Source organism: Typopeltis vanoorti, chromosome 2 (assembly GCF_054136105.1).
Source record: "Typopeltis vanoorti isolate ZY-2024b chromosome 2, IOZ_Tvanoo_1.0, whole genome shotgun sequence".
NCBI classification, from domain to species: Eukaryota; Metazoa; Arthropoda; class Arachnida; order Uropygi; family Thelyphonidae; genus Typopeltis; species Typopeltis vanoorti.
Genome location: NC_143550.1, coordinates 53,991,622 through 54,012,496, shown reverse-complemented (window position 1 = coordinate 54,012,496; position 20,875 = coordinate 53,991,622). Strand labels below are relative to the sequence as shown.

The window sequence follows — 20,875 nt, the reverse complement described above, 5'->3', positions numbered from 1 at the left end:
TGGCATGTCCAAGTATACTCCTCTGGTAAGCTTAAATCTTGGTTCCACTACTATTTATTTTTCAGATTTTTATTTCTCAAGTTTTCTTTGGAATCTTTTTACATATTTTGCTAATTGCCTTGTTTTAAATAGTCATGTTTTAATGTTCTTTGGAATGCCTATGGATTTTTGCATCCCTTTTTTATTTGCATGATTGCTCTTTATCTTAACACTAGCATGTTTTGGATGTTCTAAGGATAGACAGATGGACTTGGTTGTAGCATCTCAAGTGATTTTTTTTTTGTCTATTAAAGTAATTTTTCCATGTTTTTAATCTGTAGTAGAAAGATGCCTGCCTGTTTTAACTATCTACTCTTCATTTTCTTGGAAAATAGAAATTTTGTGTGTTTTTCCAATTTGTGTAGAAATAACTAAATATTACTTTTTTTTTTTCAATTAGGATTTTTTTTTCTTCTTCCAGATTTATGAATTCCGTGTTACGACCTTCATCTCCACAGACTACCACGAGAAACGTGTTAAACTGTTTCTATCAAACAAAATTCTTTTCAGCATTGGAATTATACTTGATGTCTTTAGTCATGTCTGAGCAATATATTCCTTTAGTTCCGATTCCTACGAAAAATTTCGAATTTTGTTCTTTGCCTTATGCTGTTGAATACACCTTAAAACTGTATTTACATTTTAATGAATTCATCCACTAACAGATGGCACCACAAGTCGCTTTAATACAATGGAGTCATTCGGATCATATTGAGGTAGCGAATATAACTAATTAAAATCTATTTACATATAAAACATCCAAATTTAATTTTTTTAATAAATAATTTCAGTATTATTTATAAAACATTCTAAAACGTTAATAGAAATTTTTTAAAAAATAGATTTTCTTTCATAATGGAATCATAAATAGTAAATTTTACACCAAGTTTTTAAATAGATGCTAATTGTATATTCGTACAATCAATGACTATTAATAACCATAATCATGATGAACAATGGTCTGGAGATTAATACCCTTGGAGGGTAATAGATGGCAATGCTGTAGCCAATGAAGTTCTAACTGAGGCTCGGCTATTGCTGTTACCCTCCTGCCATGATCAGAGCTTTAATAGCTCAAGAACACCTTATCTCTACACTGTCCTCTACAGATAACGGGGAAGATGAAAAGAATTCTTACTTCGCCCCTTTAAGCCAGTCCTTATAAGGATTTAATAATCATCAGGGGAGTATAATCATTAGGGGAGTATCGACCGTGAGATGCGGTGATTAATACCCTTGGAGGGTAATGGATGGCAATGCTGTAGCCAATGAAGTTCTAATTGAGGCTCGGCTATTGCTGCTACCCTCCTGCCATGATCAGAGCTTTATTTATATTTATATAGCTCAATAACACCCTATCCTTACACTGTCGTCTACAGATAACGGGGAATATGAAAACCATTCTTGCTTCTAGCCCATCTAGCCAGTCCTTTTAAGGACTATAATAATCAGTGAAGGGGGGGAGTAGCGAGCTGTAGCCAATGAAGTTTTAACTGAGGTTCGACTATTGCTGTTACCACGCCATGACTAGAGCGTTTAGCTCAATAACACCCCCATCCATACAGATTTTCTTCAATCAGATGAAGGGATAAAGAGTCAAGGACTCAGTCCATCTCCCCCCCCCCCCAAATGATAATAATCAGTGGTTTGGTAGAGAGACCCAGTGTAATGGATGGCAATGCTGTAGCCAATGAAGTTTAACTAAGGCTTGGCTATTGTCGTTACCCAGCCATGATTAGAGCTTTTAGCTCAATAACACCACATCCACACATTTTTCTTCAATCAATAGAAGGGATAAAGAGTCAAGGACTCGTTCCCCCCCTCCTCTCCCCCCAAAATAATAATCAATCTAGTATGGCATATAAGTATTTGTATATTCTACAAAATAGTCATATTGCTAAGGTTTAATAAAGATTTTCTCGTATTTTTTTATTTATCAAAAAGCAATAGAAGTGAGCGCAAAGTTTTCTTTTTTTGAATATTCCTTGTTCTCGTGATCATGTCCTTCCTACATCAATTAACAAAGCATTTTAAATTGCGCTTCAGTAATAAAATCAGATGCTGTTGCTCTTGGGCTATTCCAGAGGACCAATTAACAACAGCAATAATAAAACGGTTGGTTTTTGACCATTTATTGTTTTTCTTCCTCGGTTGCATGCTCAAAGAGGATATTTAGTACCCAAAACATGTTTCGTTAATGCATTTGTATAATTATTTTATATTTTAAAACTCGCTGTATGTTATATGAAGATAACGTAATCAACAATAAACAACACCTAGTATTCGGAACGGTGAATAAACCAATACTCTACCATTAATATTCATATTGGTATTTTGAGCTACCTTGACACTGCTTGAATACAACACGATTTGCTAGTACTAAATAATGTTCGAAATATGAATGCATACTCCTGTCTCCAATAGAAGAACAAATTACGTTTAACTGAAGTATTTACAACTGGAACTTCGGTGGGTGTGGTGGGACGTGTACTTGTATCAAAAAGAAACAAGCCACGGAAGTATACTTGCATTTAAAGCTATTATAGCTGCCATGAAAACAGACGCATGTCTTACCTAAACAAACAATTTTATATATCCACATAAGACAACACGCACACACGTAATAACAAAACTAACTTTATCTCTACAGTTACGTACTCGTATTTTAACACTGATTATGCCAATCTCCCTGCTTCAATAGAAGTAGCAGATATATCAATTGAACACTGAAACATCGAATTTTTACAATGTAACCCTCCAAAATACATAAATAACTACTAAATAAATAACTGCAGCCAACTCTTGTTCCTAATCCTGAGTCGTATTATTGTGAATCGTTTATTTTATCTCTGCTTCTGGATAAATCGCACTTTTAAGCATAGATTAATGTTATAGGATTCTGTTCTGGAAGAATAGGAAGCATTTTTGATATTTGGAAACAGTTTACATTATTCCAATGTTGACTTAAATACAACGAAGTATATCTCTTCAATCATCCAAAATACCATACCAGATTATAGTCCTATGTACGCATAAATAGTGGATTTTGAACGTGTTTTAGAAATGTTAAGGAAAGCGACATTTTTCATTATAACTTTAGTTTGACAATATTCAAATATAACAAGAATTGTTGAGTTAAAATTTAACTTCGTTTAAACATCAGTAGACACAGGCATTGCGTCACAATGTAGAAATATTTACTTGTAACGAATTCTGCGTGTTGTCAATAATGTGAACAAAAAACATAAAATTCTGCATCAACAATACTGAGTTTCTGTTTTTGCTATTGTTAGTTTTATATAACAATCGATGTTAGATTTGATGAAAGTGATACTGGAACATGAGAAATATAATTTTACGTTATATTCCCTTTTCAATATTTGGTACATTACCAGAAGCATAATTATTACTTTAATAAGATGCCTGATATGCACAGAATTTGTTACAATACCATAACAACGAATTGTTACGGAATTTGTTTAGTGTGGATGATACAAATCACCTTCAGCAAAACTGAAACACTTCTGATACATGATTTGCATATTATAATCTCATTTTGGGGATAGGAAGGTGAGTCTGTTATTCATTAAGGTCTTATTCACTAACGGACACATCATGGTTTAAAGAAATGTAACACATCAATTACCCTGTAATAAGGGGTTGATGAAATTTGTTGAACTAATTTAATATCTTTTGATGGTATTACAAATTTCCATTCCAAAGCAAACAAGATAAGGCCATTATTTAATTTGAATGAAATTTTACAAGAAACGTTCTCAGACACCTTTATAAAGCTTATTAGATTTTAATATAATAAGTGGGATTATAGAAGGAACATGAAATGAAACAGAGACCGTGAGATGCGGTGATGTGGCTAATGAAGTTCTAACTGAGGATCAGCTATTGCTGGCATGATCAGAGCTTTAATAATAATAGTTCAATAACACCTTATCCCTACACTGCCCTCTACAGATAACGGGGAATATGAAAAGCATTCTTGCTTAGCCCCTTTAAGCCAGTCCTTTTAAGGATTAATAATCAGGGGAGTATCGACCGTGAGATGCGGTGATTAATATACCCTTGGAGGGTAATGGATGGCAGTGCTGTAGCCAGTGAAGTTCTGAGGCTCGGCTATTGCTGTTACCCTCCTGCCATGATCAGAGCTTTAATTTAATAACTCAATAACACCTTATCCCTACACTGTCCTCTACTGATAACGGGGATGAAAAGCATTCTTGCTTCGCCCCTTTAAGCCAGTACTTATAAGAACTATAAGGATAAGGTACATGAAACATTCACACTTAAAAATACTTAATGGTGTAGAAACTACACATCTTCAATTTTGCGTTCTAAGCAACAATCAATTGATAAATGTTGCATAAAATTAACGAATAAAAAAATTCTTTGTTCGTTATTTAAGTCCAATGTTGACTTAAATACAACGAAGTATATTCTTAAATCATCCAAAATATCATACCAGATTATAGTCTTATGTACGCATAAATAATGGTTTTTGAAGGTGTTTTAGAAATACACCTTATCCAATGAAAATATTGAGTTGACTTTTGTCTGGTGCAATCAGGGTTTATGGTCTAGAATGCATCACTTTAGATTAAACCCAATATCTACAGTGAATAATATCCTTTTAGGGAAACATAGTTACTTTATAAGATTGCTACTTTTCCGTCATCCAATTGGGGATGTAATAAATTATAAGGTCTTCGCCGTAATTTTCATGAGTGTACCTACGTCACACTTACCAGTACTTTCCGGTATAATTTTGACGCTATAAGGAAACACGACTTCTCAGCTAGTCATTGCACTACAGTTGTCTTCTGCACCCTCAAGGCTGTTCATTGAAAATAATGACACGTGCCTATCTAATAGCAGGATAACTCGCCATGTAGAGTCATGCCTGTAGGCGTGTATTCACTTTGATGTCCTTGCACAACACTTAAAGCCGTAAACAAATGAGGAAGAGGGTAGTCAAATTATGTTACTAACTAGTTTTAGCTTTCTGAAGTGTCGTAAGCAATTCGACACTTTGTGGGGAGATATTTAATTCACGCGCACATCTTGTCCATACCCAAAGTCATCGCATGCAATCAACGTATCCATACCACACTTCCAGACACACACAGCTACGTTTGTATCAGGCTGGGAAGTTTATCTGTTCCTAACGTTATTTTTCAGGGTTCAGCAGATTCGAATTATAGCCAACCGTCATCCGACCTGTCCTTGGATGAGGAGAGGGAGGCCCTACGAAGGGAAACCGAACGACAGGCTTTGTCCCAGCTGGAGAAGGCTCGGGTGAGTTGATTATTTTTCCCGTTTCTTAGCATGTGACATTTTTAATCTTAGACTAGAAAGCACTGTTGTCTTATGTGCATGATCACACACCATTGCCTTTGTCTTCACAGCTGCTTTGTTTTACACCGCTGGTTTTTAAATTAATTTTAAAAGTTTAGATTCACTTTTAAACTCAGTTAAATCGTTAACTTTAAAAGGGTTGTTACCTAAAGTATATGCTGGACTCACGGGTGTATTTCGTTTCTTACAGACAAAGCCTGTGGCGTTCGCTGTTCGGACCAATGTAGCCTACGACGGGACATTGGACGACGATTCTCCAGTTCACGGATGTGCCATCTCCTTCGGTATTAAAGATTATCTGCACATCAAAGAAGTAAGTAGGAGTTCTTTTTTTTGTGTGCATCTGTTTGCATCTATAATATGATATAACAAATAACAAATATTATAGGTACGATATGCCAAACTTATTCAGAATGTATTTATGATACACTAACGTCAACAACAATTTATATACACACTCATGAGCAGAAACAATAACTACCTACCTAGTAGTATGCTGCGTCTCCATTGGCAGAGATAACCTCATTCACTCATCATAGCATTGACTCCACATAGCAGCCTACACTGTAGCCTACAGAACACTTGAGGACATGGAGGGTGTCCTCAGGTATTCTAGAGCAATTAAACAGAATAGCGTTTCGGAGATCGTCGACCGGCGGATGTGCGTTCCACATAATCCCACAAATATTCTATGGAATTCAGATCAAAAGAATGATACGCCAAGGAAGTTACGCAGAATGCTTGGACATGCATATTCGAATTATGCTTGTGACACTGGTCGCAGTCTTGCTGTAAAGATACGGATCTATCAGGCAACATTGTCACCGTGTAGGGACAATACTTGGTCCGAAATAATCCCCAGGTAAGAATTAGCGCTCAAGGTGTGTTCCATAAGGATGGTAGGACCCAGTGATGTCCATGAGAACAATTCCTTACCAGGATACGGTACCACCGATATTTCCGGTCAACCGTGCAGGTTTGGTTGGCCGGAAGGAATCACGCATTGTGATCATAATGCTTCAGTTAGTGACTGTGTATTCAACACTGTAGCTTGTTCAAAATTTGCTTTTATATATATATATATATATATTTTTTTTTATTTTTTATTTATTTATTTTTTTTTTTTGAGTTCATATCTCTCGTAATTGGCTTTTAGAGTATATTACCTTCTGACTCTGCCGAGGTCAGAAGAAAATAAAAAATAGTCAGATAGAAAAAAAGGGGAGAAAGAGGTCTCAATTGAACAGTTTTTGTTGCTAACCATTAACCTACCGGGGAATTCCAAAACACTCGTTTGACTTTTCATTATTTAAATGAAAGTGTGAGTGTGTGGGGGAGATTTGGTAAAAAAAAAAAAACCTGAATAAAATAAAAATTTACATTTGTATAAACAGTACGTATAGCGGAGAATGCGGAACTGGCTAGAGCGATCAGTCCGGGGTTGAGGACTACCTCGATGTTGGGCTTCGGTGCCTTAGTTTGTTCAAGCCATTCCTTTCATACAGAGAAATAAGATCAGGCGAAACTTTATAATGATGACAATGAAATAAATGGAGTGTTGAAATTTAAAAGACCCACGAAACCAATGACTGATGCAGAAGAATTAGTAACTTTGATTTCCCCTGTACGATGTCAGTGGCCTATACCATTTCCTCGTGAACCATTCTTTGGCTTAAAAAAAAAAAAAAAAAAACATAGTCTAAGGAAACAGTTCTCAATTCGATCCTAGCTTCTATTTCCGTCGGTGAAGGAGATGTTTTCCATACGGAAAATGAACAACCTGGCTGGCCGAGTGGTGATCATCACATCCGCTCTCCAACCAGCAGGCTGAGGGTTCACATTCAGCTGTGCCATGGGTATTTGGGTGAGAGATTTTCATCCCCCGTTGTTGTGGAGATCACATCGTCCAGCTTATTTAGAGGCCTTTGGGACTCCTACTAAAGAAAGGTTGTAAACATATAACATATTAGTACCGTGATTATACTAAGGATTTTTTAAAAATAATTTTATAAGATTTTTAGCGTAGTTAGGAAACCTTACTCTAGAGAAAAAAAACACGGAATTTTTATCCATTCACTTCAGGCTTCCAATAAGTCTCTCACTAAGAAAATCATTAGCATTCATGCCCACATCGGGATTCGAATACGCAGCCTGAAGAGCAGATACTTGAATCACTCGGCGCCAACCAGTTCGATTTCTAGAATAGGCTTTTCGGATTAGGTTAAATATGTGTGTGTGTATGTACACAATTTTTATATATAAATATATATACTGTATATATAAAGCATAAAGCGAAATTTGAAACGTTTTTATGTCACGTTTTTTTTTTTTTTTTTTTTTTTTTTTTTGTCTCTTCATTGTTTTGAAACGTCCAACAATGTGCTTGCCTTCATGAGACAACAATTTGTTGGACGTTTCAAAACAATGGAGAGAACCGGCTTACCAGCCCGGAACTCGGGGGGGGGGGTTGGGCACCGTAGGCGCAAGGGAGCAGAGCCCCCTAGTGTGTGTGTGTGTATAATTAGATTTAATTGAATTTTCAGTTCAAGCGTCAGAGTTGTAGAATTTTGTTTTACTTACTAAGAAGATAACCAGCCTTTCGCAAAACCGCCAACCTGGAGATGACCAGAATATCTCTTAGTCTGGCCCCTACCTCTCGACCTGTCCAGGTAGGGAAACCCTACCAGTAGCTTAGCATAGCTCTTGAACTCGTTGGTACGCGCAACCCTCCTTACCGCGTCAAGATGGAGATACCATTATTGAGGGTTTAAACACAATTAAAAATTACACAAAAAATGAAAGTCATGGCATTTAAAGGTCGAGATCATGTTCGATCAAAAATAGTTATAGAAACTAAAGTCATACAACAGATGACACAGTTTAATTATTTAGACTGCATAATAACATATCTAAAAGATAAAGATGAAAACATAGTCATTTCAGAAAATCTGTGGAACAATTAAAAGGACACTGAATAATAAAAATAAATAAGAAGAAGACAAGAAACTCGAGTAAAATTTTATAAAGTAATGGCCCCTCCCACTGTTATTTGGTTCAGAAACATGGACGGTTAAAAAGAAAGCTTAAAGTAAAATACAAGCCGCAGAGATGAGATTTTTAAAAGGAATTAAAGGATGCACAAAATTGGACCGTATAAGTAATGAAGACATCAGAAAAGAACTAGATATTTATAACGTAAATCAAAAGATCAAGGAATATACAGAGATACCAAAAGAGGTGGATAGATATAAACCAAAGGGAGAGGGGGGGGTTCATTGAAGACAAGAATAAAATTTAATTGAACTTTCATAACATTTGACGGAATTCTTCTTTTGAAACCTCTTTGTATCATTGAGGCTTTAAATGTGCCGTACAGAAGGAAGTAGTGAACGAAATGGAAAGAAAAGTTTATTCAATGAAGTTCAGAGTTTGGTATTGAATGGATACAGCATGCGCAACTAGGTGCACGTGCACTAGCACATTTAAAGAAGAGTTTCGCAATTATAAATGCCAAGTGCAATGCTCAAAAGCTGCAGAAATAATTACTGAAAATGCAAAACAGAAATCATTATGATAGAAAGAGGGGACAAATCATCGAGGAAATATCTTCTCTACGGAGAAACAAATTTCTAGAAATATTTCCTAAGAAGTACGATTATGTCAGAAGTGTGAGGGGGCAGGAGATAAAAACGTAGATACATTCTTAGATACTGAGAAAGTGGCATTACGATGTTTAAGGCTGATAGTTTTGCCAAAGAGAGAGAGAGATTAAAAGTTGAGAGAAACAAACAAAGAAAATACGATTTGAATTTTATTAGAACTGAAGTCAACAAGGTGAATTAACTCTAGTAGATCAACAGTTTGATACAGATGAAATAGCAGGTAATATAAGTCCTAGTACTGAAACGTTTTTTCGAATAAATGTAGCGAGTGGAATGTCAGACAAATTTGTAGTCGGGTTTGAAGAATGCTAGTGATTGACATACAACATAAATGAAATAAATAGAAGACTATTTATTTCTTTTATTTATTAGAAGCCTGTACCAACAGTAATCATTCAAGGATAAAGATTACTTAACACTGGAGGTAATACAAGAGAAGAAAATATTAACTAATTGTAAAATGTAGCAGAAAATGTGTTGTCAGCATCTCGTGTTTGTTTCATCTTAGTTGGAAAACTATAATATATTTTAGTGCCGTGGATAGCTAAGAATCAAACAATTCAACAGCCCTGTCTAGAGAACAAACAAAACTTCAAATGCACTTCAAGCCTTTAGCGAGCAGGTTGGTAGTTGTCACACTTGGTAATAAAATATCTACTACTTAAGAGCTAGCGAGAAACATGAAGAGTAGTGCGAGGTATTCACTTAAATTGTGGCCATTGATGTGCAAGGTTGTCTATTCAGATTCAGTAGCTAATAATATTCAGTTTTTATATTACATCAGCTTAACGTTGTAATGTTGGTTAATTATAAGAGAAGTGCCATCACCTAGCAACAAGACTGTGTATAACTCGACGGCTTACGTGCAAGACATATTTTTTAAACAGAGTAGTTAGTGAACTAATGACACTTAATAGCAAAGATCTATGGACGAATATGAATGGTTAAACTGACTTCTTCGTTTAGTTGTTTCGAGCAAACCAGTCTTCATTTTCATGGTTAGAATAACCGAATCTTGATCTAGGAACACGTGCATACTTAATGCCAATGAGGATAATCATCTGATTGTTTTTCTAAACTTAATTTTAGATGAATAAGAATTATGTTGCTTCAAGTGATATGATTCTGTCCCCCCCCCCCCTTACTTTTCTTAGAAATACAACAATGACTGGTGGATCGGTCGGTTGGTGAGGGAGGGATGTGATGTTGGCTTTATTCCCAGTCCAGTGAAGTTAGAAAACTTAAGACTACAACAAACCCAAACGAGTAATAGGAAATTATATACCAGGTAAGTGCTATTCTGAACTAATTACGAAAAAATAATTAAATGCCATTTGTACCACCTTATTTAAATCTGCATGACATGTACAATCAAAGTATTACTTTTCCTATAGGGTTGTTTACAGTTTCTGTGAGAGCAATATTTTAAAAATGCCCATTTCATTGAAGGGCATGTATTAAATGAGTTTACCTAATCAGACAAAATTATAATAAGATTTATAAAAGTGGATGTCAGTAAAACTAAAATCATTATAATAGAAAATAATAGAAAGGCTTATCTGGTGATGGAGCCACCCCACTTTCCAACTAAAGGCTAATTTAGATCTGATTAATATAAATGTTTATTATTTAACTGAAAGCGTAATTAAAAGGAAATAGGGGTTCAACAATTCAACTTGATTGAGCCGAAGCGTATGATAAGAGAAATGTATTGAAAATGAAGCTTAGTAAATAGATATAGTCAATAACTGAAAATGAAACATGAATAAAGCTAAAACCGGTAAACAAAGAAGATAAAATGGGCAGAGTTTAAAAGATTGAGAATTTTGAATACTTAAGAATGGAGACTAAAAATTAAAAAAAAAAAAAAAAAAAAGGAAAAAAAAACGAGTAAAATGTACAGGACCAGCAACATAACAGTACTAACTATTTCATGGGAATCGTCGTCAATTTATAAACAGCACAAAACAGACATTTATGTTAATCGGATCTAAATTAGTCTTTGGTTCTCCACACAATAAGCCTTGATATTACTTTAAATTAGGAGCGATATAATATAAAACTTCAGAAAAAGTTTTTACACTAAAATTATATTAAAATATATTTCTTAAAAGCAATATTATTTCAAATCCAGTGTTTAATTAATTATATAGAAGTATTCCAAATGAAACTCTTCTTGTCTTGTGTATGGCTGTAATATACATTCAACATTTCTAGTTACTGAAAGTATTTTTGCTTTTTTACAGCAAAACTAGTTCGTCTTCTAACTTAGGAGGATTAGCAAATGATCTTGCGAATGCCAGGTCAACGTCAAGGGGGTCTACACCCCCTACTCCAGGTAGGAACGTAAATGATGTTGATTGTAAATATCTGGTTAAATTTCTCTACATATTTACTTTAGGGATAAATTAGTATTCTACTTCTGAATAACACCCGTCTTTTAATATAAATGGCTTATTTCTAGAATATGCGTGGTTGTTGCGAATTGCCACTCAGAATATATGAGCAGGCATTCGACAGCATCTGCTCATGAAACATGGATTGCATTAATAATAGTATAGGAAAGTGTACTGTCGTATTCAAATTGTTGCACTAATTTAAGTATTTTCTTCTCTATTGGTAAATTATTTCACTATTTTATTTGTGTACATATTATTTTCATTCTAAATTTTATGATATTTTACCATTTATTAAAAATATCGACTTTTTTGTATTTTGATTAATACATCATTATTAAAAATAAATATATAATATATGTAATTATAGAAGTGTTGTACCTTTTGTGTAGGCTTTTTAGGACTTCCAGGGTAACAAATGGCAATGCTGTAACCAATGAAGTTTTAACTGAGGCTCGGCTATTGCAGTTACCCAGCCATGACTAGAGCTTTTTAGCTCAATAACACTCAATCCACACAGATTTTCTTCATTCAGATGACGAGATAAAGAGTCAAGGACTCAGTCCATCGCCCAGTTCTTATAAGAACTATAAGAACCTTTTGTGTAGAAGATCGGCCGTTAGATGCGGTGATTAATACCTTTTTGGAGGGTAATGAAGTTCTAACTGAGGCTCGGCTATTGCTGTTACCCTCCTGCCATGATCAGAGCTTTAATAGCTCAATAAAACCTTATCCCTACACTGTCTTCTACAGATAACGGGGAAGATGAAAAGCATTCTTGCTTCTCCCCTTTAAGCCAGTCCTTATAAGAACCTTTTGTGTACTTTTTTCTCACTGTTATTCGAACAGTAAGTACCTTAAGTACAGTATTCTTCTTGATAGGCCTTCAGAATGGACGTTTTACAAAACATCTACAATTATAACTGAGAACTTCAATCATGAATAATCAGGCAAAACTAAAAATAATTTGGTTTAACACTCAATACTATACCTTATGGCATTAAGGTAGTTACGATAAATAACATGTAAATAATTCTTAATGACCAGTTAACTGTAGAATAATATATAACGAATGCCTATACCTGTGAAAATGGTCTTAGTTTTCATAGTACTATCGCCCGAAGAAAGGCTCCATTCTAATCGCCTATCACAGGAAACGTTTCTAGGCTTTTTCAGTCGGTTCTCTTGTGGGAGTATTTGACCCACTTCCCTCATTGTACAATTAGGGTGTTCGTTTTGATAATTTTACTTAAACGAGTGACTAAATAAATGGTCAGATAGTGTATACACCAATTAAGATATGCTACCGTTATTTCAGAAATTTCTGCACATTAGACACACCTTATTCGTTAGTGGGATGATGGAACAGTTTTCACCTTCGTCAGTTGTAAGCCAGACCGAGTAAAAACATCGTATGGTGTTCTTGGCTGTTCATATTCAGCAAAATTCGTTTTGGGTCGGAAATCTTACAATCGCTGGAATTCGCACATAAAAACTAAAATCATAGTGCGAAAAAGCTACATAGATCCAAAATACTTTACCCGTAGGTTACCCCAGACTTCGATCTCTTTCCTGAGATTGAAAGAACCACTTCAACCAACGCTTAATTAAAATGCAAATAAATTACGATTGTATTCGTTTACAGTAGATAATATGCAATTAGGGAGAGATTTCTGAATTTATTCCTGTGTTTTAAGCCACTGGTGTGTCTCAGGCTAATTTAATGAATTATTTAAAATAGCGTTCAAATTAATACAAGGGATTATGCTATTGCACGTTTAGGATACTGCCCTTAAATACAGTCTACAAAAGCTTTTTTTTTAAAAAATATTTATTGTTAAAGTATTCTCAATTTTTCTTCTTTTTAAAGGGTTTGAAGTCGATCAGAATGGCTTAGATCCCACAGTAGCAGAAGATAGTGATAGTTTAAATAATTCTAAGCTTGGGAAGCCCATCACCACTCCTCCAGCCAAGGAGAAGAAGAAGCCTTTCTTCAAGAAGGTACGTTGCTCCCCAGCATTTCAATACATCGACGTAATTGAATAAATACGTCTCTTTTGTTTGTACTTTCTTTACTCTGCCGTTGATATTCAATATCATAATGAAAAGGGATTCACTCACTCTTAATTATAGCATTTGGGATATGTTTTTTTTTTCCAAATTTTATTTATTTTTAATATTTCGGTAATCAAATAACGGACAGATGAAAAACGGATGCCTGCGAATGGATGCATATGTGTTTAATTTTAAATTCTGATGATGTCATTGGATAAGATTTAAAGTGTTCGCTTCGGCTTTGGATAATGAAAAGTTGGACAGTGCAGGACAAAAGGTCGTTCAGATTTTACGCCAAAATGCTTTGAGATGATTCAAATGAAATTCCACATCCACTTGCGGATAATAATATACGTTTTTCATGAATTTTGAGCCGTATTTCCATTCCCTTTTTGCTAGCTGATGGGGTCCTATACAATTAGTATGACCCAAAAATGTTTTAATGTAATCAATGAGCAGACCTTAAACTTGGTCTGCTCATTGATTACTCTTCGAAAAGAAGTTTCCATATCTCGAATATTTTAAATATTTTTCTAAATCTGATTAAGTCTATGATTTTAATGGATGGAACAGAAATCACAGACAATCATAAAAGTGAAGCTTTTTTTTTTTTTTTTCAATAGAAGACTTGTATAAGAACATCATTTGTTATCATACATCTAGAATTGGTTTTGACAGATTATGAAATTCATTTAATCGAAACTGTACACTGAATATGTAACGCCCTCGAGCCTAATTCAAAAAAATCTTAAATATGCCTGGAATATATCGCCTTCCAAGGCAAGTTGCGAAGAACGCCATATGTGTTTTTAAAGTGAAATTGGATGTTGGGCAAATAATAACAAAATTGCATTTTTTTTGTTCTTGCTCCTTCCACACCCAAACGAATACAAAATTTATGTTTGTGACCAATTTCATTTCCTTGATGCTATTTTAGAGCTCAGCATAAATCAGTGAAGTTAGTTGGAAAAGATCCTTAAAACTTGCTACTCTAACTTCTTGGCACTCGAAGTAAATTTTAATATTTATTTTTTTATTTAACATCTTTCATATCTAATCTTGAAGTCCATCATTCGTGACTATTTTCTATATAAAATATTTTTTTTTATCATGTTGCATTGCTGAACATTTGCGATCTACAATTTTCAAGCAAAGCTGTCTTTAATTATGTAATTGCTTTCAATTTTCAGTCGGAGAATATACCCCCGTATGATGTAGTGCCTTCTATGCGACCTGTAGTTCTAGTGGGACCGTCCCTCAAGGGTTATGAGGTCACCGATATGATGCAGAAAGCCCTGTTTGACTTCTTGAAACACCGCTTCGAAGGAAGGTAAATTACAACTGGGTGATATTTATTCGGAATAATTTTAATATTTGTTAATTAAATATTTCGATTTAATCATGAGTCGGCTTAGCTGAATTTCTAATTAGCAAGTCATGATTTAAAAATCAGACTTGATTGTTACTGTAAAGATGTTTAAAATCGTATGGGACAGACATAAACACAATTTTCTTTTGATTCCCTTTTCACCTTTTGTGACACGCAAAAGACAACAAGAGCTTGCCTGGCATACGTCAGCTGGACCTTTACCGTTTTCCAGAACAGGCTACTGTGCACCAATTTGCGAATTACCAGTTCTTATCTGCAAATTGTTGCTATGGCTACTCGAATAAACGTTAAGACAGTAGGTTTATGGTAGTCATAAACGTACATATGGATGACATAATGTCAGAGCTAAGAATATATAATTAAATGTTCTGTTTTATTAGTTTCAAATCTACCACTGACACAAGGGTTCGGAATTAAAACTCATAAATAAAATTCCTTTTAAAGCAATGATTCCAGATATTTTGTTTACATTTAGCTTCGTATTTGATGTAGTAGAATAATGTCTATAATGAAATTGGCTTAAGAGGGAAAACCTGAAGCAAAATTAATGATTCAAGTACTTCTTTTAATGTTTTAACCCTACCATTATTTAGCTCGTATATGAAACTAACCAGAACGGAGTGATCTGAAGCAAGTTTTATCCATCACAATGGAAATTTTACTTTCTTTGATATGAATATTAAGAAGGATGAATTCAATGCGACACCGTAATTGAAGGTTGTGTTGTTAAATATCAAAGGAGATATGCTGCTACTTCTCTATTAAACTTCGTTCATAACAATATTTTATATTTAAATCGATCACTTTAAATTCCTAATTAGTTTTAAATACTCCACTTACGTATGTTGTAATACTTCGTTTTTCTAGTTTAACTCTGTAGATTTATTAAAATTCTTGTTGTAATTATATTATAACTATTTTATCAGACTTCATTGTTGAAATTGACTTTTGGTGCTATTGTAGGATAATTATCACCAGGGTAACAGCAGACATCTCTCTAGCCAAGCGTTCCTTACTCAATAATCCTAGCAAGAGAGCCATTATGGAGAGGTCCAACAGTCGATCTTCTTGCCTTGGTGAGTTTTGACGAAGTTTCGAACAGTTTGAGTGTTTTGATCGAAAGTGTTTGTGATAATTTAAGGAAATAAAATGTTAAGGATATATTTTCAGTTTTATTTATTCAGGATGAGAACTGCACTGCGACAAGTTAAACCGTGCATTATTCAACTATTTGTTTTTAATACACAATCCCTAACGCCGTATCAGCACATTCTCGACGAATGATAACAGTAGCATGATTTCGTATAGCTTCCTGTGGTGTACTGAGTTAATTGTAATGAGAATGGCAAGGTTTTTCATTCCATAAAATATGCAAATTGATCAGAAGAACATGCAACTAATAAACATAATAAACTAGTCTCATGGTCGTTGCTTCGGTCGTAATCTCGCGTTGTGGAATAATCGTATGCAGTCTTCAATAATGCAATGTCACCTACATTTATGTTCAAAAAATGCTGCATACTTCAATCCGCGTTTTTTTATTTATGTAAAAATTATATCTCAACAATAGTTGAGCTAAAAGACGATGTAATCTGAAAACTTCAATTCGAGATCATATTTTTCCGCTTTCCAATAAATATTGGTGGTAGTCTCTGTGTGATGAAGATCTCCATTGGAGAAACATCCGGGCATCCTTTGCCCTAAGTGGAATTCGAAGACAAAGCTGTTTGAGGGCGATTTCAATATACTGTATTATTAAATTTGTCAAAGAAATTTAAACAAAAGTTCTTCTTGGTGATTGTAATTTAATTTCCGTGCTTAGCTGTCTGTAAAATAGTAGCTTAAAGTACACCAGCGAAGTACTAGATGTAAGCTGTTACTCTTTCTTACTGAATTGATATTTTTACTGAATTTGTTTGGAAATAGTTTTGAAAAACTCTTTGCAATGCTTACTCTTACCCATCCTGTTAAAGAAAGCAGGAGAGAGAGAGGTCTTTCGCGATGTCACAGGCAACATTCCAATTTTACTGAATAGACCACTCGCATGGAACTTATTTCAACCTTATTTGCTAATCATACCACTTCATGTATTTGTCCAAATGGAATTGTATTTCTTCTGTCCAGAACCAATTATTTTGTCTCCAACAATCTCTCTCTCTCTCTCTCTCTCTGGTAAAGTATTCTGAACTACATTAAACGTTTTCCTATGGTGGCAGTGAAAATCACGCAAGCGAAACCTTTTTGTCCCTACGTAAGTCATCCTTCCTGCACTTTTAACTTCTGGAATTTTCTTCATAATAGATTCGGTTGTACTGTTCTCGGATGTTTCAGGAGAATATTAGTTGGTGCGCAGACTTCATACATGCGTAACTGACATAAAGATCTAGCAGAGGCGCATGCACTAAAATATTTTATCTGTTGTAAAATGGCAGAATTATTTCATTAATTTGAAGCTTTTTGTGATGATATTTAATAACATTACGTGTATATAGTTATACCGGATAAAGTGTATTTATGCAAATTGTCAGTTTGTTTCCTAGTCGTTTTTTACTTTCAAATATATTTTTTTTAGCTGAAGTCCAAGCTGAAATCGAACGAATCTTCGAGTTGGCTCGGACGTTACAACTGGTAGTTCTGGACTGCGACACGATAAATCACCCTTCACAACTCGCCAAAACTTCTCTTGCCCCCATTATTGTATATGTAAAGATCTCCTCCCCCAAGGTATGCTGCCCTGTTTTGTATCTTTCAAAGATATAGACATGAAGTAACTAACAAAATACTACGCAATAAACTAAATAAAAATAAACTATTAAAATGAAGTCAGTATAATAATTATAAATAAGAACATTGCATTGGAAAATATAAGAAAAACTTGGCATGAACAAACGGGTTCTTTGTAATTAAAGATAAGTTACGGAACAAGTTGAGTAATTAATAATACGTTTGTTAATTAAATTGCAATTTAATTTTTGCGTGTTGTTGACAATTCCAATAGAATTGTCAACAACACACAGGCACAAAACCCTAACAATTTCTTACTAATATAAAGGCCGTAGTTTTATGAAATTTCCAGGAAAGTGCCCCTTATCTTATGCACGTTGTTCTCTTTTAGGTGCTACAACGTTTAATAAAGTCCAGAGGAAAGTCTCAGAGTCGGAATCTCAATGTGCAGATGGTAGCCGCTGAAAAACTCTCCCAATGTCCTCCCGTAAGTTTTTTCCGCTTTGCCTAGAATTTCTGTGGATGATTTTTGGTTTAAGCAAATGATCGAGTGACCCTCTTTTTGACCTTCCCATGAATGCGGCCAAAGCATTCCGAAATCACTCATAATTCTTCAGACTTTCTTTTATGATCTGTCGCTAACAGTTTCTTGATGACAATTGCAAATATGCAACTGTCATCGAGAAACAAGGCAATACGCTGTAGCGAAAATGTCATTGGATACATAACATTAAAAGCGTTAAATAGTGAAACTTTAACGAAGAGAATGCATGAACATGTAACCTACATAATCATGACATGCCATGGAAACAAAGTATTACATGACACCTCTTGTTTGTTCACACAAGAACGAATGTGACTTTTCCAGTTTATTCATCTTATAGTGGCAGATGACATTTTCCCTACCATTTAGCAAAGTACAGTCGAGCCATAGTACACCACAGTTTAACTACAATCTGAACGTAAGAAACGTTATTTATACTAATAACTTTTTTTGGAGATTGTACTCCTTGGAGAATGCTTTGTGAGAAAAGCTGCTCCAGACAATAGAAAAAGATCTACTGAAAGAGAAATTGGTGAAGCAGATTTATGACTGGATGTTTTGATATTCGCTGCTGGCATTTTAACAGGCTAAGTAGAAAGTGGAGAAATGATGGAGATTCCAAAATTGTCCCTCATTTTCTTTCATAGAAGGCTACAGTCTCTTAAATCTTACATCTCGTAAAATATATTGTAATCTGTATTATAAGTGAAATATTGTAATATTTAACAGTTTTATGTTTTAGATGCTGAAGTAGAATTTTAAGTTCTAAATACACATCTTTAGGGGTTTTTTTTTCTTTTCGGCTTCTGTTATCAATATTTTCTTCCGATCAAGTTTTTGTTGAATTCTTCCCATACGATTTGTTTCATATCCGCATGTTTTTTTTTCAATAATTTTCAATCTTGTTTCGTATTTTATCAGAAAAGGCTGATAACAATTTTCATCTCTCTCTCTCTGCAATTTCTTAAATTAATTTTTAAATTCTGTTTAATGATTGCATAAATTTTCCTATACTTATGGGATCTCAGATGCGTTATTATATATTTTTTTCCCTCTCGTCTTTTTGAATAGTATAGTGTGTGTGTACACACACACACACACACACACACACACACACACACACACACACACACACACACAGAAGAAAGTACAGTATTTAAATACACAGAAGAAGGTATTTAAATACACAGAAAGTATTTAACAAGTGGAATCCACTGATTCACATGTCGTTATAAGAACTGGCGTAAAGGGGCGAAGCAATATTGCTTTTCATATTCCCCGTTGTCTGTAGAGGACAGTGTAAGGATAAGGTGTTATTGAGCTATAAAGCTCTGATCATGGTAAGAGGGTAATAGCAATAGCAGAGCCTCAGTTGGAATTTCATTGGCTACAGCATTGTTATCCATTATCCTCCAAGGGTACCAATTTTACAGCCAACCTGGCAGAGAACACTTGTTTTGCTAATCTTTCCTCGCCCATTCTGTTTAGGTGACCATACCACCTGAGATTAGTCGCTTTATTGGTGCTATTCTTATCCCGGCAACCACACGGGGAATTTTGCTGATTCACATGGGAACGGATTGCAATGATTTAAATAAAATTATACGAAATATTTAAAGGTGTATAAAAATTTTAAATATTTAAAGCATTTGTTTTTGTGATAGTTATTTAATAAAAATTAATGTTTAATTAAATTAATTTTAAAATTTTATAACGCAACTACTTGGATAAAATAAAAGTAATCGGATACATTGCTGAATTATCGTATGTCACTTCACGTTTACCATTGTTAATGATATTAAGGAATCGACGATTGAATTTTACTTTTATCGAATTCGCGGTCGTATTATGCATAATTTTGTGTTTCTATTCGAATTTTCAGGAAATGTTTGACGTAATTCTAGACGAGAACCAGCTCGAGGAGGCATGCGAACACCTGGCTGAGTTTCTTGAGGCTTACTGGCGTGCCACGCATCCACCTAGCAAATCTCCACCCCCAACAGTAACTAGACCTATTCCCTCCCCCCATCCTTCACCACGAGTAGAACCCGGCACTACAGGCTTAATGCGTCACAACTCCACACCCCCTGCGATAAGATACAGATCGCAGAGCGAGAGGAGGCCTCGACATCCAGGAGAGGTAAGTTGATGTTCATCTAGTATTCAAATTTTGCTCTTCTTTGAAACACTTAGATGGTGCTGCCCTCTATTGTTATTCGTTGATATTTCTCTATTTGCATGTATCCAACATGTTTTCTTGATTTAACTGCTTTATATACAGCTCGGCTTCATACATTCTATACAACATACATGCATAGATATATAAATATTCATATTTTATGCTTAGTTATGAACTAACGCATGAAAAATAGCTTTTGTGTAGCAGATTAACGCTTATTTTAAGCCTATATTTAGGTGCGTTAGGACCGGTCATAAGTGAGCCAGATATATTAATTTGATCTTGCATGAGATAAAAATAAATAATCTTTTTAACATATGCACACCCAATATGCAGTAGTTGAATGTATCAGTGACTAATAAAATAATTTTTACTTTTTGTTTAATGTGAGGTTCTACTCAAGTTCTTGCACTGGTTGTTGAAAGGCTTAGTTATTGTTGCTCTTTCCTTCCAACAGTCCCATTGAGAATTCATGTGAATACGGGCTCCAACGTTTCTGCCATTGGATCTCTTTCA

At 34.7% G+C, this 20,875-nt stretch overlaps 1 protein-coding gene across 3 annotated transcripts in view; it reads left to right on the top strand.

Annotated features, from left to right (window-relative positions):
• The window catches only part of Ca-beta (Calcium channel protein beta subunit), a 304,062-nt gene that overhangs the window by 252,212 nt on the left and 30,975 nt on the right, over positions 1–20,875 (top strand). For all 3 annotated transcript variants that reach the window (XM_090411392.1, XM_090411372.1, XM_090411383.1), the window contains exons 2-11: positions 5,233–5,349; positions 5,600–5,722; positions 10,226–10,359; positions 11,318–11,409; positions 13,338–13,468; positions 14,713–14,852; positions 15,876–15,988; positions 17,485–17,636; positions 18,028–18,123; positions 20,063–20,320. In XM_090411392.1, the coding sequence (XP_090267518.1) occupies positions 5,233–5,349; positions 5,600–5,722; positions 10,226–10,359; positions 11,318–11,409; positions 13,338–13,468; positions 14,713–14,852; positions 15,876–15,988; positions 17,485–17,636; positions 18,028–18,123; positions 20,063–20,320 (1,356 nt within the window). The remainder of the gene's footprint in view (positions 1–5,232; positions 5,350–5,599; positions 5,723–10,225; positions 10,360–11,317; positions 11,410–13,337; positions 13,469–14,712; positions 14,853–15,875; positions 15,989–17,484; positions 17,637–18,027; positions 18,124–20,062; positions 20,321–20,875) is intronic.